The following is a 25,835-nucleotide window of genomic DNA, read 5'->3' on the forward strand; positions in this document are numbered from 1 at the left end:
CATAAACTACACAGCCAGGAAACTGCAGTCAATAGAAAGAAAAAAGTAAGATTCTGTAAACCACAACCATGAGCACACTATCAAAAAGAGGTTTCTCACTGTGCTTTTAGACCTAAGAACCTGTAAAGTTAAGCATACTATTCTATACAGTTTATTCTGGTGAGTTTTGCCAGTTAATTAACTAATTAAATCCAGTTAAATGCTTTTATATAACACTTTCCACAACAAATGTGTTACAAAGCTGTTTTAAAGAGATTCAGGTCGAGATTCAAGAGTTTCTTTTGGGCAAGCTGAAGGCAACAGCTCTGATCCTGGATGAAACAACAAATTACAGAAAAACAAGAATAACCTGACAGAACGAGTGAGATAATGCCTAATATAACACAAATCAAATTTATAAAATCTAAATTAAAACAAAGGTTACTTTTAATGCAATCAGAACAGTGAGTACAACACTGCAATCTAGTGAGTGGGGTTTAAACACAACATAAAGTGAACCACTGTCTGCCACCTATCTTTTTATGTTTAATATTTAAATGTTTATGTTATTAAATCCCTACTTATTGGGGTTCTATGAGTTCAGTGATGTAAAGAACATGGAAAACAATCATGGAACTAAGTAATATCTATCACACTAGATGTTCAGTTTTAAAATAAATAGACAATACTGGCAACCCCTTGGATCTATAAAATAGAGCAACGCTGATGTCTGGGATTTGAACACACTGGCTCCTTTTAACAGGGCAAATATCTTGAACAGTGTTTTGATGAAGAGAACTAATACAATATAATAGAAAAAAAAAAAAATATATATATATATATATATATATATATATATATATATGTGAAGAGCTCAAATTGTGTTCACCCCTGGGTATTCCATGGAGCTTGAGTATCAGGATTATATCCGGATAAAATCAGGATACATAAAAATGCCAGTGTAAACACACCCGAAATGCATCTTAATCACTTAAACCACTTCAGGGGTGATCTAAAACCTGTTTAAGCCATATGTTATAGCAGTGAAAACACATCCATCTCTACAAGACATTCAACAACCAAAACGCCTCCCTATTCTGTCAATTAATCTAATCAGTGTTTTTAATGTGGGCAGATTTTTATATTCTGTGTAAATGCACGTAGCTCCAATGCAGATACTAGTCACACAAAGTTACCAGGTGTGAACAGGGTCTATAAGTGTCTCCTTTTTTTTTTTTTTTTGAAAGGCATATTTATCAATAAAGTATTACTCAACTAAAAGCTTTGAAGTGTTATATTAATATACATAAAATAGTATTTAATTTAGCTTCTTTAATTTATTACTGATATCAGCCAAAAGTTTCATAATTGGCTGGACACCAACTGGGATGAGTATTGAGCCGTGCTGAATAATATCCAATCTTTTTTTTCAGTATTTTCACATCATCTTTTCTGAGAGTAAATTACCTCTAAAGCTGAAGCTGGAAACTCTAGCCTACATTTCCATATCAGTGCATCCCTAGCTTGATCTACTAGCCTAAAGTGAGAATAATTAACAGACAGCCTTCGTTCTTCTCTGGTTCTGGTTTAAAAGCAGCACTAGTGCTCTTTAGCTTACTATAACAAGTGGAAACGAAATACCCAATGATTTCCACTTACACACAACACAACATTCTTAGAAGACTATTGTTTCTAATGTGTTTTTAGAAATCATTTTGGCAGTTGCCTTTTTTCCTCTGCTAAAAAATATCAGAGCCTGTAAAAATGACCAGAGAGATGAAGCAGTGTCTAAAAAGAACACAGTGAAATGTGACATTTTAGGATTATTAGTGAAACTAAATATCAGAAGTTATTAAATTTTAAATATGGGACACAAACAGAATACCGGAACGAAACACCCACTTCTGAGAAAAGGTAGACAGCTGTTTCCCAAACTTTCATCATGCTAAGCATCTTCAAACACCCCACAAAGAAAGCATGCATCAACGATAGAGTCTGACTGTGGGTAAACATAAAAAAACTGCCAAAACTAAATAAATATTATATATAAAAATATATAGCAGTAACTTGCTCAGCCCGCTGCCATGAGGACCACAAATTAGCAGCAAACTGTCCGTTGACTGGATGAGCGTTTTTGAAATGTATCTATATAAACATACGATGCTGCGAGGGAAACAGTGTGTGTGAAGTGTGCAGATGATCTGTGGCCGGCTAAGTAGCACAAATCAAAGGGCAGGATGGGCCGTGATAAAGTAGGGCAGGGCAGGACCGCTGAGAGAGAGAGAGAGAGAGAGAGAGAGTGAGAGTGAGAGTGGGGGGAAAGGCAGGGGGGCTCAGGTGTGAGTTCTGAGGACGCACCTTCTGTTCAGTGTGCTCCTCCTGGACAAACCAATGTTTGGCCCAAATAAATCCAGGTGGTCCAGGACTGACACAGCCTCTTCCACTTTTAATGCACGTATATCACTAAAGGATCGGGTATTCAGAACTCCTCAAATTCCTTCAGTAGTTCTACAGAATACAAGCAAAGAAGGAGTGTGCTGGAGCCTTATCTGCAGCCAAGAAGTTCTGAATGTAAAAAGTGCCAACAGTAACAGATTTTTTTGCTAGAATCTGACAGGATTTGAACTCACTACTTTCTAATGAAGAGATACAATACAAATTAAGATATTTAAGATATTTAACTCCCATTTACTTTCCTGCACTTGCAACCGTACAGAAGTCTATATTTATATTTTTATTTTTTATTTGACATGACGTTAATACTGATTTTAACATTAATTTAATGCACAATTCTTGTGCAGGAACAATATCTGCTTGTATATTTAAGTCAAAAATATCAGTAATCATGATAAGCCCCATATTAAGAAAAATACAGATTGCATGGCATTTGAACCCACTACATACTAACTAATAGTAACTAACAAAAACTAATAAAAAGTTAATTAGGTTCTACTGCTGTTGCTCGAGTTTCTCAAGTGTGATTAAGTATAATTGAAAACTGACAAAATGACAAAATAAACATTTCCTATAAGTTGGCCTAAAAATATCTAGTCTTATTTATCACCGTCTGTTTATTCAGATATATCTCACTCCTTTTCTGGGGGCAGGTTCTCCCAGAATTACCACTCAAGTTAATGGGGACTAGTCTGGGGCTGGTGTTTGTACGTTCATCTGAGAGCTAGCAACTTCAAGAATGTGTGTTTAAATTATTATAGTGGTCAGTATCCATCTGCCTTAAAAAATATTTTTATAGTACCATAAGGGAGCTGTTAATATATAATAATATTATAACTTTATATAGCATTGCTTTTAGACAGATAGGAAAAACTACTTCTAAAAAAAAAAAAAAAAAAAAAGTTTTTTTTTTTTTTTTTTTTTTGTATGAAGATACAGGTGTAGAAATATGAGCCAGAATCAGAATCGACATTCAGAACCTCTAACTGACACAATCTTGCCCATGGCTATTATTCTGTAATTTTGTTTGCAATGTGCAAACATGCTACTATATGTGCGTAGTCATGTGACTCCACCTGCACAGTCTGTGAATCAGAAATGCTGTGACTGCTGTTTGTTATAATAATTAACCATTAATTCTAACTGACATAAAATGTTCAATTAATTATAACACTTATTTCAGTTCATATCAGCCATCATTAATATGAGCACATTTCAGAAGGTGGTATACAGACTGCAATCCAGTGTAACGTCTCTGAAAGATTAGAAAAATAAAGCATTCTAATTACATCAATTATCAACAGAATCTAACTTCCAATGTATAACAGCATTAATATTTGTTTTTCACTCCAACATCTTTATCAGTAGGAGCTTACATTAAGATCATATCATGCAGCCTTTTGTAAGAATGAGTGAGTTTTGTGGGTGAGTGTGTGCTGTCTATGTGTGTGTGTGTGTGTGTGTGTTTACACATTCTGCAAGGAGCCTTGCCTGGATAAAAAAAAGACTCTAGAACACAATTATTCTCCCACTAAACAAACATAAATGGCACAGATTCTCACTTATCTTCCACCTGCAATGCTGTTTCAACAACATTTAATTTCTACACAATTACCGGCGGAATTATGCATAAAGCATTATGCACAGAGCAATTTAAATGACTTTCCTCTCCAGTCTGTCTTTCATTAGGAGCTCATTAAAAAAGAAACTAAGATACTGTGCAAATGCAACAACATAAGCCTCTAGAAGTGGAAACGGGAGACATTTCAGAAATACAGAAGCAGGAAAAGGACGGAAAAGCGGAAACGGCACAAACTGCCAAATTAAACAATCAAAATAATTCATGAAAAATGAAAAATATCATAAACGAAAGAGTGAAAAATAATTAAACGTAATGAACACTTAGAGAAGTCTGTATGGAGGAAGACAGAACCGTCTATGGTTCACCATGTTTTAAAAACAGAGAAACAGTGAGGGATGTGATCTGAACTGAGCTAAAAAGGATGGAGTGCATTTTATAACTCACAATCGCCTGCATTTACAGAAATCCATGAGAATTATGCTTCCATCAGATCAAGCTGAACTGTGAATCCATTCAACAGGACGTTTTTTTTGTAAATGTGGAGGTTACACCAATAACTAAACAATTTCAAGCTAAGAAAAAAGACCCCCACACACAAAAGCTTCAAGTCTAGCACAGCATGTTTTCTTTGGTTGGGTTGTTCTAACGGTGAATCGGAGTCAAGGCAGTCGAGCCACTTCAGACCAGCTCTATGACTGAGAAGCATTCAATCAGGATCAGCCTTGAGCATTAGTTCTTCAGCTGAATTTAATTCTTAGTTTCTGCAGTGGACAATGGCTTCCTGCAGAACACAATGGGAACACAAACGCATCCAAAAGCAAACTTTCTGAACAATGACAGGGTATGATCTGATAAACCTGATTCAACTGGAGAAACTGAAATAGGAGCGGATAGAAAGGCTGATCTGTGAAGTGTGAAAGGATTAGTTCTCATTCATTTATTTTGATGCTTAATTAAGTCGACAGTAACACTCAAACCGACACTTGACGTGAGGTGAAATAATCCTCGTACAAAGGCACAAGTGTGTGTGAGTGTGTATAAGCACAAAGAACACACTAATAACAAAATGCAATAATATAAATGTACAAAAAAACCTATAAAACTCCTAAACTTCTAAAAGCAAAGCTCGTCTTTTCAGGAACTTTCAGCTCCAGGAGAATCTTCCACAGAGCTGAGCGCTGTGTGTGGAGCGAGCGGTGGAGACTGGAGACCTCCAGTGTGGAAACGGAGAGCCACACAGACCCTCCGTCTGTACGGTGGCTCAAGGGCGCAGCCTATGTGTCGCACTGCAGACTGCACCTCCATCATCTTCCATCAAGAGGCACGTTCATTTATATGGCAGTCAAACTATCCAACCCTCCAAGGTTACAACAAAGGACACCAAAACTTCTGAGCGTTTACTCAACATAGAATATAGAGCAGTGTCCACAGGCTGAGAGACGGGAGTGGGTGGGAGACAGTGTGTGGAGGGGGGGGGGCATGAGAACATCTATATTACATCTATATTTTTAAAGTGAATGGAGAACGTGCAGCAATTTTTTACTCTTAATGTTTTTTGGGGGGAAAGCTTAATAAATGTAATGAGCTATATTATAATTTCTAAAACACATGGAGATGTGAGAGCACAGCACAGCAACACTCGGTGGTCGTCTGATTAAGAAGCATCTTAACCCACACCACTCATATCCTAACCAAGGGAGTGCTCCAGTTAAACACTGCGCAGACCCTGTGCCCCGTTTTCCCCCTCTGCCCCGTCCACGGCTGGCTCCCTCACTCGCTCGCTCACACGCTACGTTCACTAAGCACTGTGTTCCTCACACTCACCCAGTCCGGCTAACCACCCCCAACACCACCACAACCACACTCTTCCTCCTCCTCCACCTCCCCCCAGACAAAAGTGAAGCTGTCCCACTGACTGACAGATGGAGCCCCCAGCTGACAGCTCGGGTGGGCCGTTTCATGTTCGGCGGGCGTCCTGAGCCCGCGGCCGCCCCGGCCCAGGGCGCGGCCCGCAAAAGAGGAAGCTACTTTGAGGGGCGACACGACACAAGCGGCCGCTGAGGGGACAGACGGACAGCACTAATGATGCCCTTTATTCTACCCCGCTGCAACCCGAGGGTGGCCAAGCGCTCGGCGAACACCCACATATTGGCCCGTATTTCATTTAAAGGACAGTGGAGAGAGCGGAGAGAGTGGCGACGGGGTCTAATGACTCTAATGACTCTAATGTTAAAAAAAAAAAGGAAAAAAAAATTTGAAGTGAGGTGAACCACCTGTACACATTGCTGTGAAGGTAGATTCTTAAATACACTTAAAAACACTGTTTTTGCTTTTTAATTAAATGTAAAGTTTGTAAGTCTCCTTTAAGCACCAACAATACTCACAACAACATGTAATGAGAAGTGAATCATTTATCACAATATATTGATATATTAACATATAGCCCAGTCCTACTGACAGACAAAATAAAGAGACTAAGGGTATAATTTCCAAACAATTCCAAGCAAAAGACATGGGAAAAAAAAAAAAAATTGTTTGCTTGTTTTTATGTATTTATTTTATGTATTATATTTATTTGGTGTTTTTTTATTTGAGAACTATAATTTGTAATTAATGCTATAAACATAATAAAACATCAGTAGCAGAACTAGTTTAAACAAATAAACAGACAGAAGAAACACAGCATGCCTTCAAAAAAATAATAATAAATAAATAAACTAATTTTTACCATAATTTAAAAACTGGTGTATGCAGATATTTTTATAAGTGGCCTCCACCTACAGGCAGATACAGTATTTACTTCTGTAATATAAAAAGGGCTGGGCGATTCTGTCGAAAAAAAAAATATATATATATGTATATATATATATATATATATATATATATATATATATATACATATATATTTCTTTTAACCTCATATTATTTAAAATACAGGACATGAGTGATTCTTTATTATGATTGCAATTATAAGTTCTTTAAAAGTTCAGATTTTTTTTTTATTTAGCTATTTATTTGAAGATTTTAAAATTATTTCCTGTTTTTAAATAATAGAAATGAGCTCTCTTCAATGTTAGAGCAGATATTATTGTGAAGAAGGCGCAAACAAATCTCCATATATTTCAGTAACGGGAAAATTGCTAAATATTAAAATCGCTGCCAAATAAAAATATGTACAGATATATGTACAGATTTACAATCTCGAAATAAAAAAAGAATAAATGTCCCAGCACTAAATATAACATTTACTGATTAATGTTAACTTCTTTCTATCTTTTTTTTAACAAACAAACAAAACCAAAAGAGCAAAAGCTCTAAAATAAGAGGGTAAGTGGTGACGCAACAAACGAACTGTGAGTGCTGGTCTTTTGTCTCTGACTGCTTTTGTAGGACTCTGACTGACTCACTGCTGCTCTCCAAATCTCAGCCACCCAAGTCCCCCAGAATCCTCAGTGAATTAGGAGTGCTTTTCAACTGCCATCACTCTTCTGTCATCACTATGTCACTCCCATCACACAATTAATGTTTATGATCCTCATCCCGCAGTGACAAGGTAGCAGCACCCCCCCCTCCCTCCCAAGCCCCCACCTCTACTTTTCCCTTTACTTCATTTCACTCTCTCTCTCTCCCTCTCTTTTTTTGATATGGCAGCGCCTCAGATGTGCCAGCTCTTTAAAGCGGACGATGAAGAAGCGCCCATGGGGGTCCAGAGAACTCACTTTTGTCTTCCATTTCCTTCCAAAACAGTTTTATTTAACGCAATCCATCTCAGGCATCCTCTCCCGCGCTTCCTCTGTGTCAATCAAAGGTCAATAAAACACTGTGTGGGTGGTGAAAAGGGGGGGGGGGTGTGATGGGGGGCATCTGCTCATGTGTGTATGTATAAACAGATTCATATTGAATGAGTAATGCACCAATACTGTACATGACACACAGTATCCTCACAACTCTTCTTTTTTACTTATACATAAAGATAGAGGCTAAAGTTTGGGCACCACTGGTGAAATTACATGAGTAGAATAATATTTTAGTTTAAATGCATGTTTACTGATAATTTAAATAATTTACCCTATTCTAAAGCAATTTATTACATAATTTATTTTATTAAATAATACATAAGTAATACAGTTAAATTCAGTAAATTAATTTTAACTGTATGTAACTGGGTCTAGAAATGTATAATTAATTTTTAATTGTGTGTATATTTCTTTTTCCTTTGTTAATTATTTACTTATATTTAAATACATATATTTTTAAATCTAATACCTACATAATAATATATTATCTTGTAAAATTATATAAGCAGATATTTATTTCCTCTAAACGAAGACTTCAGTACAAATAACATTACAAGTACAAAATTACATGCGCTTACTTGTACTGCATATAAACTAAAGATAATGATTTATTAAATTATATATAAAAATTATTTAACAGTTTAACTATGTAAATGAATGTAAATGTGAATTTAGATTCATTCTTCTTAAGTGAAGTCGGTTTGATTATAATTAATATAAAATAACAGACAAATCCCTACAGAAAATTGCACAAAATCAATTTCCAATACGCTACAAACCTTCACAATAACACTTACACATAATACACAGAATGTAAAAGCGTACACTTGATCAATTTCACTTGCCAACATTCCCCTCCCCTCGTGCCATGATAAAAGTGGTATAAAAATCTTTTATCTGCTGCTGTTTCTGCACTCCTCCTTCTGTGCATCTTTCCTCTTTTCCTAGTGTTAGCCCAATTAGTGAGACGGTAATACTTCTTATGCGTTGTACCTAATCAGGGAGGCTGTTCCCACAAGAGCTTTAATTCTTCTTCTTCTTCTACTAAACAATTCACTGATAAAAATCCTGTACTTAAAAAAAACACACAAACACAGTAGTTCCAGTTCTAGTCCGATTCAAACCCTTCTCCAATCTGAAGGAAAGAAGTGACACAGTTAGACACGGACACACACACACACACACACACACACACACACACACACACATATCCAAGGCTACTCGAGAGTGTTGGTTCTGCTGTTGCATTAAGAGGCTGTGTGCTGGCTCGCCATTGTGAAAGTTTGGCCTTTTGTCTGGCTGGGCTAAAACCACAGACTGCACCTTAGCTACCACAGTTCAAGCGTAAACAGTGCTTTTTGTGTGTCTCTGTGTATATGTGTGTGTGTGTCTCTCAATATAACACTGTTGCCAATGGACCCCCAAATCCTTGGAACAGCTGAGTCCTTCGGTGTCAAAGATAATGGCGATTTATTGCAATGCGCTGCTTTTTCCTTTCACTCCCCTCCCCTTCGTCCTCCTCCCCTTCCTCGCTCAAACCGATTAAAATTAAGCCGTAAACATGTGAGGACAGAATTAGCACATTTAGCGAGCCTCCTCTCCCACATCCCATTTTCGCTCCAGAGCGGCTGATCCCCGCAGCCGAACGCGGGTGCAATTTTAATGACGAGCCTCGTTTTTGAAGTCCAGATGAAAAAAGCGTCGCCTGCCGTTTGTGGCGGCGCTAGATACGGCAAGGCCGGGTCCGGCATGATTGGGGGGGAACGCCACGGACTCGGACTCTGGGCCCGTCGATAGGATCGGTGTCATTTTCCTCTCCACGATAAGACGCCTCGCTGACAAGGCCCGATTAGGGGAGAAGAAAATCATTATTGCCTCGCCTTTCATCTGCCGGGGGGTTTGGCGATAAACAGCTCACCCGTGGGTAGATTTACAGAGTAGAAAACGTTATATCACTCACATACACACACACACACAGAGACACATACACACAACGGCAGACAAACACACACACCGGCAGAGACACACACACACCGGCATAGACACACACACACAAACATACACCCTTGAACAAATCTTTATTTCTTCTCTACATGTTGCAGCAGTATACAGCTTCCCTGTCTGCATATATACAAACATGCACACATGCACACATACACACATACACACAATAATCACACACACACACACACACACACACACACACACACACACACACACACACAAGCCTGCAGAAACTACAGAATATATTTTAGAGTAAAAGTCCAAAAACAAAAACCAGTCCAAAGCAGACCAAGTCAGTTTAAGCCAGGACGCCCTAAACACATTCACTAACTTCCTAACGAGAATAAGACAAACATTTCCCCCAGAAAATTTATTCTAGCAGGATTTTCCTCTCCGCCTCTCTAACTGAAACTCGGCTTTTAAAATATTCAAACTCTCGTGGCTCGGCTCCATGAATCAAACAATTATCAAATAACGTCATATTCTTTTTGAAACACAATACAGCATTCAGATTTCATCAAACTACAAACCCCCAAGTTATTTTCTATGCTATACCTCCAGGAAATCTCCTTCCCCAAATTGGGCTCATTAAAGATGGCTTTGTGCCGAAACATTAAAAGCGCCTATACTATAAATCAGTAGAAAATAACGACACTAATACAGATGGAGGACGACACTTCAATCTAATAATGAAAGCATTAAATATACAAATGTTCAGAAAAAGAAAAAAGGAGAATAAAGATTCTTAAAAACATTTTTTTTCCATTTAAAATAAATGAGAAAATTAATTTTTCAACACTAGCGCTAACCTATTTACACAGCCTATGTTCTACATGAAGTGCAAAATATATTATGTTAACCTACATTAATTTGAATATCATAACACTGACAAAACCTAAATAAATCAAGAACATTATCATTCTTCTTTTATTATTATTAATTTTTATTATTATAACAAAAAAATAATAATAATTTCGTTCTATTACAATAATAAAAAATATTATGTACATTATTGTATAATTTAAAAAAATTGAATGCATTTGTGTGTGTAATTGGAACATAAAAGACAGCAATTCGTGAAAAAAATTAAACAACAAAAAAATAAATAACATCAATGTCTAATAAAAACAAAAGGTTTTTTGACGATAATTAATTTGCCAACAATATATATACGATAGTCCCTGTGCAATGAAAATACATGTATCTCAAAAAAACTAATTGAAAAAAAAGAAAGAATAGAAGTTTCAATAGAAGTCAATTTCAGGTAATTTTAGAGAATTTCTACTGCTCCTTTCATCACGTAATTTTGACAATGCAAGGGACAGTTTTTGTTTTTAAATTATGTAGTAAACTAAAACTAAAAGGAGATTGTTGACAGCAACAATATGAATATAAACTCTTTAAATAAATTATTTTTGCTAAAATAAATATTGCTTAGCAAGTAGAGGCCATGAACATGAATGAACTGGTGTGATATTTTTCCTTCTTCTTATGTATGTAGGATATTTTAGAAAATAAATAAAAATATATATATATTTTTTTTTTTTGTTTATTTTTATAATTATTTAAATAATTATGAATAAGTTAATTGCTTCTTAAAAGGGAGTAATTGTATTATTAGTAACATGGTCTAAAATTAATAAACTATAATGTCAATGAGTACAAGTATTTCTGGAACAATATATCAACCAAACAAACAAAAAAAAAGTTATTGGGACAGGCCCATAAATTTGTTGTGGAATGTAACAAATCTACTAAAGCTTACAGCTTAGGTCACATTCTAAAGAAAGTCAATGAAAGAGAGAGCAAAACCGAGAGCACAAGAGAGAGAGAGAGAGAGAGAGAGAGAGCGCGAGAGAGAGAGATGTAGTAAGACAGGGACAAGTGCGTGTATGTTACTGGGGCACTCCAGCACCCATGGACTGACACAGCAAGTCTCAAAGCCATGCTTGGCTTCAAAAGGGAGCAGCCATTTTTTTTTTATGTTTACAAAATATAATTATTTATTTCTTCATTCCATCATTTATTTCTTTATTTACTCGTAACCCGACACACTCGGGTTTTCCGTGAAGCCCTCATTGATGACGCCGCCCCCCTTCCAACCCCCCCCACCATCACACTCGCTCTTTTAATACCAGCGGAAAAAAATCAAACCGCTCTAAAACAAATTGATGTACTCTTTAATATAGTCGTCACATCATCACAGGGTCCTCACGTCTGCCTTGGTGACAACTGCAGGGCTGCTTAGCTTAGCCGCCATGGCTGCCGCTTTGTTGGTCGCTTCAATGATTTATTACAAAAAAGAGAGAGAGAGTTAGAGAGCCAGAGAGAGAGAGAGAGGGAGAGAGAGAGAGAGAGAAAGGGACTCTCGATTGAGTCATTGGCACCTTTGATTGACAAGGCCTAATCAGCTTATCTGGGTGCTAATAAAGTTGATGGCCTGCGGAGCTGCTCTCTACCTGGCTCTGCGTGAACTTTGGGCCCCGGCGAGGACCCCAGGGGCCGGGGGCCGACCCTCTCTGCTTATCTAAACACTGCTGAAATCAATCCCTAATGAGCTGGATTCATTTTGCCCCATCGATCCAGAGCTGACACTGCTGCTGCCGCTGCCGCCGCCGCAGCCGCCACAAGACTCTCAAACACAGGCAGTGCCCTCCTCACGGGCCAGCGGCAACCTCAACCATCCCTCCATCACCTTCTGCTTACTTCAGCTATTAGTGTCTGCCCACTGAGACAGCTCGCTCTCACTATCCTCACCCTGCTGTTAAGTTGTGAGTTAAATTACAATACAAGATCATTTTTTTATTATTATTTTTGGAGCACAAAACCTTTTCTGCTAATATTTATTACTGTATGGAACATATACCTGAACAATGCCTACTTTAATTTAATTTACATTATGTGTATTGATATATGTTTATATTACACATGCACAAACAGTTACAGACAATTTGACCAAGTACTGAAAACAGAAACTTCAAAAGCTAAAAATATTAAATGTATAAAATGTAATAATATTATGGTCAATTAAAAAATATATATATAATATTTGTGTGAATTGATGACTTTTAAAAAGTAGCTTACCATGATCTAACAGGGATATTTGAATTTGATTAATGAAATTTGATTAAACTAAATATGTGTTTAAATTATATTGATTAAGGTAAAGATAATGCTCATGATAAAGAAACATTCTCTTTTTATTTATGTACGTTTGGATGATTAATGTGGTTTGAAGCGGGTCAGTATGACCTGGGAATATTAATTATGTTACAGTTGATCATTACAGTATATTTATGTGTAATATAAAAGGGGTGTAAAAATATATAGAAAATGCTTTGTGTGATGCCTGTTTTTGTTTCCCTATAGAATCCTTTTTGTAATAGAGATGTCAGTATGAAGAACCATTACATTAGTGAAGAGCCTTTACATCAACCTTTTTAAGCTTTTCTTCAAGTTCTACACATACATCTTGTTTACAAAAACATCTATTCATCGAACCAAACATTCTTCCATGGCCGCACTCAAACAACAATTTGAAATAGCTTAATGTTGAGAGTATATTTAACGCAGCATAAAGCAGATTTTGGAGCAAACAACATCTAAAACCTGTCTCTAGCGTGCAGTTTACAGGTAGGCAAAGTGATATCTTAGATGGTTGTAATGGTGTCTTAGGTGGTTGTCGAGTTGTTGCTGTGGAAGCCCATGTGATTAGATTGGGTGTTAATAGGGTTTAGAACATCAGTCAACATGACAAAAAGTACCAAAACATTTGTTTTTAAATGTATTAATTAATTAATTAATTAATTAATAATTGACTGGATAACAATATAGATATGCAGTGCAAAGCAATGCTCAACTGTATCTATTGTGTAGTGTCTATAGCAACTTAATGAGTGTCAGGTGATCATGTCACTGTTTTTTTATTAACTAATTATTCATTTATTATTTGTTGCATTTTCTTTGTGTTCCTTCAAAAAAAACTTATTATATTGATAAATATGGGATATTACCCTGTTTTCATATTCTATTTCAAAAGTGCGAATACTGCATACTGCTTGTTCCATCCTGTTTCCAAACCAAATATCCTGAAATATTGCAAAGAGATAATGCAAAGCGAACAAGTGTATATTTAAAGAGCTCAGAAATCAATATTTGGTGGAATAACCCTGTTTTGTTTTGGTTTTTTTTTGTTTTGTTTTTTTGCATCTTGGCATGTTCTCCTCCACCAGTCTTACACACTGCTTTTGAACTACTTTGTCACTCCTGGTGCCAAAATTCAAGCAGAGCAGCTTGGTTTGATGGTTTGTGATTATTAATCTTCCTCTTGATTTTATTCCAGAGGTTTTAAATTTGGTAAAACCAAAGAAACTCTTCAGAGTTATATACTGTGCATCCCAAAAAACGCAAGAATCATCATCCTATTTTGGCCACATCGCCCACTTCTAAATATCTCAACTGCCTGCCCCCTGGTCAACGACAGAACTGCACTTTTCAGTCCTTTCCTCACACAAACAGCCCAAGCACTTCTTTGATTAGAGTTCATTTGGTGCTCATAGGCTCTGGGACGTGTCTGATTTAAATGCCTTTAAATTGGCTACTTCATTCCTTCCTCCGTGGCTCCAGGCTCACTTTAGAGCGCCTCGCCTCCGGTTCAGACTGCTTTAAAGTGGGTGCCCTCTCCTAATGACATCCCATACTTTATTTATGAGACAAACAGTGTGGTAAATAGCTCTGCATGTCCAGAGTGCACTCTCAATATTTCTCAAATGGCCTGGAGAGCTTCTGACACGCCACAGTTGGACTCAACACACCAAAACTACCCCCACCCCCTTTATCTCTCCCCCCTCAATAAACAGCCTCTCACAGAACCCACTCACTGCTACTGTTCAGTGGCACTTACTTAAACCTGCTTCTGCAAACATCAAGCGCAGTGGAGATATAAAGTACAGTTTGTTTAAATGTATAGAAAATGTGGCACTAGCTGATAAACGCTGTGTGTTTACAGTGATGGCTCTTTATTATTATTATTTGCATTATTAATAGACAAATGCCATGCTTACATGAATTCAAAGGATTTTTTTCTTTCTTTTTTCTTTTTCACGTCTATAGGGCACAGCAGTAGCACTTCCTTTATTAGCTGAAAACAGTATACTTGTACCTAAAAGAAAAGGCGGGTAAAACGATAATATATTTGTAGTATTTATGATAAATTATCTACATTCTATTGTTCAATAAATACATATCTGAGCAACATTTGAATAAAACTTATTATATTGAATTATACAATAATCATTACATATAATAATGAGCTCTGATATAATATTTTGGTCCACTTCCAAATAATACATAAAGATAAAAAGTTTTACACCACACAATCCATTATAAAAAGCTGGCCTGCCTTGTAATTAGTTTTATCATTATACTAAATAATATAATGTTGCTATACTGTGATGTGCATTAGCAGAATTATATAATAATATTTATAGTAGGGATGGGTAATGTGGTAAAACAAAATCTTTAAATTATTTAAAGAAAACAATCACTATACACAATATTATTGTGGTACATTTGATTTTTGACAAAATGCATCACTTAAAAAAAAATCACAATACAATAAAATATCATTATATTGCCCAGCTCTACTGTTTGTAAAGAGCTGGGCTGCCTTGTGTCTACAGTATATATACAGTAGTAGTCTCTGGAATACTTTTTTTTTACTGTTTTAAATTATTTCTGGTAGAAAACTGGACTATTCTTCAAGAACTGATTCGCTATCATATTGAACAGCTGAGGGCAGGCACAGCCTTCCTTTAGCTGTCTCAAAAAGAGCACAGCGCATCAGATCAGATCACTTCTCTGACTGTTTCAAGGTCTAAAATACTCAATGCATAAGCACACCAGTACACATACCTGAAATTCCTTCCACTTGTGTACATCAACATCTTTCAGTCTAAATTCTTAGGAGGTCTCAAAATGTGTCTGAACTCATTTATTGGTCATACGCTTTCTGTTCCCGCCTTTGTTCAGCAAAAACGTTGAAAAATACCAAAGATATGAGATACATTGGGAAACAACTGCAAAGAAATCCATATAACAAAGCAGCACACTGATTTACACTGACATATGTAATATGTAAACACACTGATATATGTAATTGTTACAGTGATACGCCATGTACACATAACAAAAAACAGTATCATTAGTCCGGTTTAACTTGATGAAGTGCAGCAGGTTCTGATTATATATCACTGTGCTGAACATACGGAACAGTATTTTTATAACAGTTAAAGAATCTGCAGCTACTGATGAATTTGGTTTGTGTGGTAAAATATCATAATAAATATTGTGTATTATGAAATTTTAACACTGTAATATGATATTTTAGCCATAATGCCCAGACTTAGGGAGCCGTAGGTCCTAGCAGATTTTTTACTTACACCAACTAAGAGCACTGTTAACTGTTAACGGCTAATGTATCAGTGCCACAGGGAATTTCCTCAATAATTCTAATAAAAATTAATTATTTAAAAAATTTAGTCATAGTTCTATGTAAAAAAAAAAAAAACAATACATATTAAATGTATTGCTTTACATTTAAGATATAATTAACAATAGGTGATATGGCACAAACATTATATCTAGGGATAGACAATAATTCAATTTCAATATGTATATTGTAATACAATATTTTCTGTGATACGATAAACAAATTTACGATATTTCTAATTATATTACTTGCAGCATCTTTCACTGATATTTATCACAGACATTTTTTACGTATAGAAATTTGTTGTGAGATGCAATATAAGAATTATGCGGGGTCTGATATTGAAATTTGTATTGCATCGACTGAAATCAAGAAATAGAACAACATATAAAAATGGTAAAATATTTATTAATTCATGCTGAAATACATATTTACACTTACTTTTAGTTTACGCTTTAAGTATTAATATTAATTGAAGTATCAATTGAAGTATGAGAGTATGCTGTACATTGGAGTTAACAAATAACAAATATGGCAACCTATAAAATACTATTTAACTAAAAATAATACAAATAATAATAAAACTTTCAGAACTAAGTTACTAAAATGTTTGTATCGGTCAAGCCTAAGTTACCACATAACAATCCATCCATATGACTGAATGTCTACTGCGAGCCTAAACAGGGACAGAAGGTCAGTTTTATTGCTCACACAAAGACCCCAACACCACACACCCGACCGCACACACAGTCTGCCCTGTCCACACCGTCTTAAAGTCTCAAGGACAGCAGATTTTAGGTAAGCAGAACATACATGCTTCGTCCATTGGTTTTGTGGAGGTACCTGCGGCTGAGCTTCAGAGCATGGCAGGTGTGTGTATGTGTGTGTGGGTGCGAGAGTCTCAGTTTGTCGATGTTTGAGCATCAGGGCGTGAGGGTCCGGGATTAGCGGCTCTTCACAAGCTGGGCCTCCACTGCTCCACTTTGCTATGCTGTGGTGGTTAGCACAGAGCGGGGCTGGGCAAACACACATTGTTCAGCACACACAGACACACACACACACACACACACACACACACACACAAACACAGAGTACGCGAGTGGAGCAGACGCAGGAGGACCCTACAGGTCGCGAGGACACAGAGGCAGGGCTTTAAAGGGAAACGAGCCCCACACAGGGGGTCTGATAGTGGCAGTGAAGCGTGCGGGCCGAGCGCTTTGGTACGGAGCAGGCGGCCTGGCGGAGGCTCAAACGGACGCACAGAAGTAAGAATAGGAGGCTGAGGAGGAGAATAACAAAGGGCCCTCGCATTGTGAGCTAAAAAACGCTGAAATATTATGCAAGGCAGGAGGAAAAAAAGAGAACAGGGGGAAAAAAGAGGTAGAAGAGGAAGAAGAAGAAAAAGGGAGAAGAAGAAGTCATCCTCCATGAGCTGGGGATGATCTGAAACAAATGAAACTAAATTTTTAAGCAGGGGATGCAGATTGTATTTATGAATTTGTGAGTTTCTGCTCATGAAACATCAAACGCCCGTGGTCTGTGCAACCCTTTCTCGACTTGAATTATTAACTCTGTCGATGTCGCACACGAGCCTCTCCGCCATTATAGTGTAAATTAACAAACTTTTCAAAACTACAGCGGAAGCCAAAGAAAGCCAGTTGCTTCTTGAAGAAGGAGCTTTGATACGTCTCCAAGGAATACACTCTGCCTCAATAACACGGTGACAGTCAGCACGAGGGGGGAAAATAATACAAAAAAAATCTAATAAATAAATAAATAAATAAAAACTATGCCTACAGATTTAATCTATTTCAGATCTAAATGAGCTCATTTTCTTATATTTAAAGATGAAAACTCACCCTAAGATAGGGATATGATTCAGATGGTGTTCGGGGGTGTTTTATTTAGAAACGGGTTTATTAAAAGATTCCGGTCTTCCTTTTGTTTTTTTGTTGTTTTTTTTTCTGTCTTTCTGAATCCGCAAAATTGTTAAGAAATACTGACGATGTTTATTTCCGTATATACCTCCCCTCACCCTCACCCCCACCTCAGCTTTTCAAGCCATAAAAAACCTCTATCTATCTCTCTCTATTTCTCTCTCTCCCTGTCTTGCGCGTGCACACACACACACACACACACACACAGATACGGATGGGTGCATGGAAAATAAGGCTGTGTGTTTTGTGTGCTGTGCACCTAACGTGCAGCTCCTGCTCTTCCTCCTCTACACCTCTCTCTCCCTCGCCTGCCTTTGATGTGCTCCTGAAAATGTCACCAGTCGTCAAGGCCTTTTTTTTCCTCCCCACCCTTCTCTAACACACATGCGAGCGAGACAATTTGCTGTCGCTCACCCCCCCACCCCACCCCACACACACACCCACTCACCACCACCACCACCATCTCCACCCCCCCCCATACCCACAATGCCTACCAGTTTCCACAGCTATCTGGTAGCCAGCCTCCAGTCTCCGAGATGACCTTTCCAGCATCTCTGTGTTGTCCAACAGATGTGCTCTCTGAAACAAACCAGGCAAAAAAAGAGAGAGAGAGAGAAACACAATGAGAGAAGAAGGAGAATGGCTTTCTGTTTTGTTTTTTCCTCCACATTGACAGTTAAAAATAGGTATGCTACAAAACACACAAACACACACACACACACACAAACACAAGTCAATTGTTCAAAATTAAAATAAAAAAAAGAGAGTCAAATTTGCATTACTGCTTGCTTTCAATGCTACAAATTGAGCTGAACCTGTGGCTGAATTAAACGCTAAAAGGATGAGTTTCTGAGCAAACACCTTACTTTCTTTCACCCTCTCTCTCTCTTTTTTTTTAATTGAGGTTCCCCTCCACTCGCAGCTTTGTTCTGTAGGTGTTCGTCGTTACAGGATCTCATTACCTCACATTGAGCACTGGGGCAAAGTTTAGCATGGGAGGAAAGGCTAATTGAGCTGTAATAAATTAGCACTTGCGCTTTCCGATTAGCTAATATCTGTATGTGGCACACGTTTGGGCCGCCTTGGTAAACCTTATTAGGCGCAAACATATTTCTCCTAATTCTGCCACTTGAGGCACCAATCCAAGCACTCTCAGAAAGAGCCTTAATTGCAACACAGTACAGTTATTATATCACAATAAAACAAAAACAAACACACAAAAATAAATATTATATATATGATCTGTGATGCAAGTAATCCAGTATTTAAAAGAAACATTTCACTTGGAGTAGTCTGGCTCAGCTTTGTACAATGTTATGACTGACTTACTTAGAAGAAACTGAATTTATTAGATTTAATTTAATGTATTAAATAATTTAATCTTCTTGAAATGGTATCAGCTTGCTTTTCATGGACGTCTTCAATATAAACAAATCACACGCATCTGAGCTCTCACCGCAGCCTTTGTTAAAGCCACGTCGAGAAGCATCACACCGCATTCAGTGTGCGTCCAGCGCAATACTCACAGAGATCTCACTACTGACTTTGAGGAGTTTGGACCGCACGCTAAACAGTAAACAAACAAAGCGAAGCGCTAGAAGTGGGCCTTGGCATTAAGGTCACATAGTCTGTGTTAGATTAGGATGCTTAACCCCATTTTACAAAGCCCAGCTCCCGCTCGCTCCACACCAAACATGTTGAGTAATTCATGGGATCCAAATGAAAGATAAAAACACAGTAAATAATGCAAAAAGACAAGACACTTAAACTTTTGAAGGAAAGCAGCCCGACTTGATCTTATTTCAAAGCCCTATGCACCCTGGGCAAGGGTATAGATCTTCAAGCCCATGGTCATAAATGTGACATTAAAACCCATGGTCAAGAGACGCAGCATTAATGATGTACTTGGAGGACAACATTTATATGATTCAAATAGGCATAAATATTTTACACCCCTCATATGCAACCTAAGTCCTGCTGAAACGTGTTGATACCTAAAGAGGTGTTGGAGTGAATTATTATTTAATGACCCCCAAACTAAAAAATCTGATGAAAACAGACTTACTGTGCAAGGTAGGGAGGGGAGGGGTGTAATGCGCATTTGCAATAACATCTCGAATTGCTATCAACCAACCAAGCTACCAAACGGCCTTGGCCACACATTACATCCATGTATAGTCCTTGCATTAATTGTATATACTTTTATACATTATAAAAGAATCCCAACAATTTTGTTCATATAGTGTATACATAAAACTGGAAAAAGCTTGTCCAGTTAAATATGAAAAACATAACATAAATATTCTTGTGCTCAAATATTAGAGGGTTTTTCACCAAATTTCAACACAATGTACCAGAAGTCAGTGATTACATAATAATAATAATAATAATAATAATAATAATAATAACAATAATAACAATAATCGGCAGATTATGTTTTATGTATATATTTATGTTTTATGGCCCAATGCTCCCCCTACACAGCAATGCTCTAAAATCTAGAAGAAGAAAGATTTTCTTTTCTAGGGTAGAGACAGTTACTCCAAAAAAAAGCAGAATCAACTCTTTTTAATACCCTTAATCATACTTTTTTTCCCCCATATAGCATATAGTATATCACACCAACAAACCCTTATTTCACCCTGAAAATACGTGTTGACCTTCTCTTCCTGGGTTAACGTTTAGTCCTGTTTACAGCCAGTGAAAGAAGAAAGGCTAAAGCGTGGCTCTGGTTCTGGTTGAGCTGTCAAAATATGTAGCAGCTAATCATTCGGAGGAAATGAAATGAAAAATAGACGACATTCCACTTTTCAAAGTTTGACAATCAGAGAGGGAGAGTGAGAGAGGAAGGGAAAAAAAAACTCGCTGTGAACTTTTTTTTTTCTTCCTTCTTCTTCTCCTCCCTTCAGTTGACAGATGTCATTTAAAATGGCAGAAATAGTTTTTTTTTTTAATAGTTTAAGGGAGGGGGGTGTCAGTGGTAGTGAGAGAAAGAGAGCAAGAGAAAGAGGGTGAGAGAGAGGGAGGGAGGGAGAGAGAGATAAAAAGAGAGAGATAGGGGTAGACAGTAGGGGAGAATGAGAGTGAGAGAGAGAGAGACAGACAGAGAGAGAGACAGAGAGAGAGACAGAGGAGGAAAAGAGAAAGCAGGAGAAAGATGGGGGTGGTGTGTGTGTGTGTGTGTGAGCACATGGGGAAAAGGGAGCCAGCTCTGCCTAATGAGCCCCTCTGGATCAGCAGAGATGGAGGGGACGTATTGACATGCAACGCTTAAGCTAATACACCTAGACCATGGATGTGCCTGTGTGTGCCTGGGAGCACGAGGCAGCCGGGGATACTGACAGAGTCGCTTGCGCCCCCGTCTTCAAAGAGCTCAAGTGATTAGTATGTTATCATTACCATTCGAAACGTGATTTCCCTATTCCCTCTCGGCAAAGGTGACACGTCTTGGGGAGACGGCCAGCAGACTCGCGCGAGCGCTGAAAAGCCACTTCAAAGCTTTTCCTTGAATTTCTTTCTCTCTCTCCCTCTGTCTCTTGTGCTCATTCCCCCTCTCTCCCTCTCTCTCTCTTTCTTTCTTTTTCTTTTTCCTTCTGTCTTTTCCAGGCGAGGAAGGTAGAGGCGTTTGGGGCTGGGGGGTGGAGTTGAGGTGGTGGTGGTGGTGGTGATGGTGAGGTTTGGTGGCTGGTGCTTTCTATTGTGTGGGGAAATCATTAGAATTACGCAGGGCTCAGGCTGGGATCCTGTGCGCACAGCTGCAGAGGAGAGGTAGCTAAGGAGGTAAGGGTGAAGGTGGCCTCATGGATGGATGGATAGAGTGGAGTTGAGCCGAGGGAAGAAAGACATTGTATTTTTAGGTAAAAGTAAAGTGCCAAGCAGGAACTACTACCTGGAAGTGTGGAAAAGGAACGAGAGAGAGCGAGAAAGAAAGAGAATTAGATGGGGAAGACTAGGGGACTAGGGTCTGACTGCACTCTTCTTCCCTACATTAACTGTATCCTGTAGACATCAGCAATGTCACAACTCATATATTCATAAGCGCCTGAAGCTGGGGGCATGGCAGGTCCTGGAACACAGTTATACAGGAGCTGATGGATGATGTTGAGGAGCAGTGGAGGAACCTACACATTTACATGCAGTATGTACACCACATCATACATACTGAGTACATCAGCAACAGAAAGAGTCTTCTAATAATTAATTAGACTAATCTGGTGCTGGTGACTTAGTTGTTACGGTGAGGTTTGGAAGCTGGTGCTTTCCATTGTGAGATGAAATCATTACAATTACTGAAGTGAGAAGAGGTACCTAAGGGGGTAAGGGTGAAGGAGCCTCATTGATGGATAGATGGATGGATGGCTGGAGTAGAGTGAGGAAAGGAATTATTTTTAGCAAAAAGTATAAAAAGGTGGTCTCTGCCAAGCAAGTACTACTACCTGGAAGTGCGGAAAAGAAGAAAAAGAAAAAAAAAAGAGAGAGAAGAATAAGTCGATGTGGAAGTCTAGGGGACTAGGGTCTGACTGCACTCTTCTTCCCTACATTAACTGTATCCTGTAGACACTAGAAATGTCACAACTCATATATACGTAAGCGCTTGAAGATGGGGCATGACAGGTCCTGGAACACAGCTAACTAGGAGTTAATGGATGATGTTATGGTGGATAAGTAATGGAGGAATGGAACCCACACCTCCACATAATGTATGTTTATCACATTAGACATACATGAGCTACAACAAGATGTGTCTTCTTATTAATTCAACCAAATAGAGTTTGTTAACCCTTTCAGGGACACACACAGGATTTCTTTAAAATGTTTAGTGATTTATTGACTTAGACTAATTACAAACCATTAAACTTAACCAGCCAGGGTTGGGTTGTGACTTTTAGGTAATAAGATAAAAAGGTAATTTCTGAGGAGGTTTCTGATGTGGTACTGACTACATAATTTGTGTTTGTTATTAAATAAAGATAGCAGGCTGTTTTTTTTTCCTTGTTTGGGTAAGACACAGGCTGTTTTTTTGTGCTCAAAATTATCTTCATCAAATACACACATAAATGAAATTACCACTGAACTGAAAAAAAACACAGTGCCTGTGTAAAGGGCTGTTTGTTGGCAAGAACTTTGCGATATGTTAGTTATCATGATAGCGACTACGATAGTGCAATATATAAGCAAGACGATATAATATCATTGCTTGTTGAATTCAAATTTTAAGGAAATGGTTATAGTAACTGTTGGGTTTAAACACAACACTAACCAACACCAACCTTGTAAACTAACTAATAACTAAAAATCAAAACGTTTTTGACAATCAATCAAGTATTGCAAAACTAAATATTGAGATTTTTAGCTATAGATATTTTCTTATGTGCCTAATATTTCTCATTAAAAAAATCTGAAAATGCAAAGATTTTCTCTTTAAACACGAATGTAAAACAAAATATAGAAATAAAGAATTAACTATGAGATTTCTTTCAGTGATCACTACGTCTGAAAGGTTTAAGAGACCAAAACAATTTAATAATAAATAAAAAGAAAAGAAAAAAAGAAAGAATTCAGATACTCAGATTTTACTCACTCACCCACATTACCCACCCAGACAAACTGACCCGAATAAAAGAACAGAAATAAAAGCCGTTTTCTGATTTAGTCGCAACGGGCTGTCAGCAAAAGCGTCTTTCGTTTTTGGTCTTATGGAGTTCAACAGAAGCTCCTTTTAAAGGGTGCATGATAAATATTGGTGTGTCTGTGAAGGCGGCTGTGTGCGCCCCTTCCCATTTCTGCTTATGCATTTATGCCTTTTTATCTGACACCTACATTTTCTACAAAGACCTTCTAAGAAACTATAAATGTGGGATTTTTTTCTTCTTGTTTTGTTTCTCTTTTTCATGAGGAATCGCACTTCAGTTGCGAGTTATTAACTGGGACCCAGGAACAATGCAGCCGCTGCTCAAAAGAATTCTCTTCCTTCCCTTTTCTCTCTCTCTGTCTCTCTCTCTCCGTCTCTTTCTCTCCCCCCTTTTTTCAATATCAAACACAAGACGCTTACTATCACAATTTTCAAAAGTTCAGATGATTCCTTATTATTTCAATAAGAGGGGAGAGTCAAAGTGAATAATGATGACAGCTGTGATTCGGGCTGACTATGTGATCTTCTCCACGGTTTGTTTGGGACTTGTAAGACGAGGAATTACAAGTGTCAAACAGCTGTGAGTACGGCTGCTAAATATTTAAACATGTTTTCCAGCTGAGGAAAAGTATAGTTTTTAAAAGCGGGCTAAGTGTATGTAAGCTGTGTGTGTGTGTCTTTGCACGCAGCCTTTGATGAAAATGCAGGAAAATTGGAGAAAAAGAAGAATGATAGGTGAATTTATAGATAAATGTATTTAGGTGGGAAGAGCACATAAAGAAGAAGGTGGAGGAAGTGTGTGTGAGTGTGTGTGAATACTGACGGTGTCTTCTGTCTGACCCAAGGCTGATCTATACTCATACCCATTTTGTTTGGTCATGTGGGATGTGGGGAAAAAGGAGAAAAACATTGAAAAAAAAAGACAAAAATACAGAAAATATATAAAAACACACACACAGATACACACACAAGTCAAGGATAGCAAAGTCTTGAGAATTGTGAGGGGCTCTAAATTATGAATGCAGGAGGATGGAGTGGCTTTTGTAGAGATGGGATTATTCAGCTCTGGAAAGTGAAGGAAAAAAAAGAAAACAAAAGCTAAACAATACTACAGAAGACATAGCCAACAAACAGACAGACACACAAACACACAGGCCTGCTCACGTGCTCGCTTGCCTGCTTACTCACACACACACATTCACACACACACATACAAACAGAGGCTTACTAACTCTCTCACTCTCGCTCAGACTCAACACATGCACTCAAAAACAACCAAAACATACCAAAAGAAAAGACCCACATAGCCTACAGAAATCCTCCCAAACTAAAACATCTCTGATTTCTAAGAAGCTTTTTTTTTACTCCCATTATGATTCGAAGACCTTAATGCTGATATTAACTGTTGGCCAGTACTCAACTAATCTGACCTTCATGTTTCTACAAATAATTTAACCTCACAACTAGTGACTCAGGTCCAAACCAGCATATTCAATGACTCAGGTATCAGATATTTTAATCTCAATCCAGTTCCACACCTTTGTTTTAACCATGGTGTTCACAGCACTATCTGATGGCCTTAGAGCACCATTAATCAACATTATCTCCCAGTCTGCAGCATTGAGGAGAGTTCTCAGAAGACAAATCAAAGAGTTATATATGGCCAACAAATAGACAGACACACACACAAACCTAACAATAAAAACTGAACAATACTACAGAAGACATGCAGCCCCACAACTTAACTAGTTAAGATATAGGGAAGTCCCAATCCAATCCAGTCACTCAGCATGAAGCTGATGCATGCATATTTAATTAATTAAAAATATCAAGTTTAGAGCAACATCTATTAAGTCCCCTTAATAAACATTAATGCCCAGCTGGAAGAGGAGAGTTCTCAGAAGCTAAATTAAACAGGCCACTTAGAGTCTGCAGAACTACTTTACAGTGGAGCATATAT

At 37.7% G+C, this 25,835-nt stretch overlaps 1 protein-coding gene across 4 annotated transcripts in view; it reads right to left on the reverse strand.

Moving 5' to 3' along the window:
* The window catches only part of vti1a (vesicle transport through interaction with t-SNAREs 1A), a 166,642-nt gene that overhangs the window by 101,370 nt on the left and 39,437 nt on the right, over positions 1–25,835 (reverse strand). For all 4 annotated transcript variants that reach the window (XM_022668948.2, XM_022668949.2, XM_022668946.2 and 1 more), the window contains one exon: positions 18,738–18,822. In XM_022668948.2, the coding sequence (XP_022524669.1) occupies positions 18,738–18,822 (85 nt within the window). The remainder of the gene's footprint in view (positions 1–18,737; positions 18,823–25,835) is intronic.

This window comes from Astyanax mexicanus, chromosome 15, assembly GCF_023375975.1.
Source record: "Astyanax mexicanus isolate ESR-SI-001 chromosome 15, AstMex3_surface, whole genome shotgun sequence".
Classification (NCBI taxonomy): domain Eukaryota; kingdom Metazoa; phylum Chordata; class Actinopteri; order Characiformes; family Acestrorhamphidae; genus Astyanax; species Astyanax mexicanus.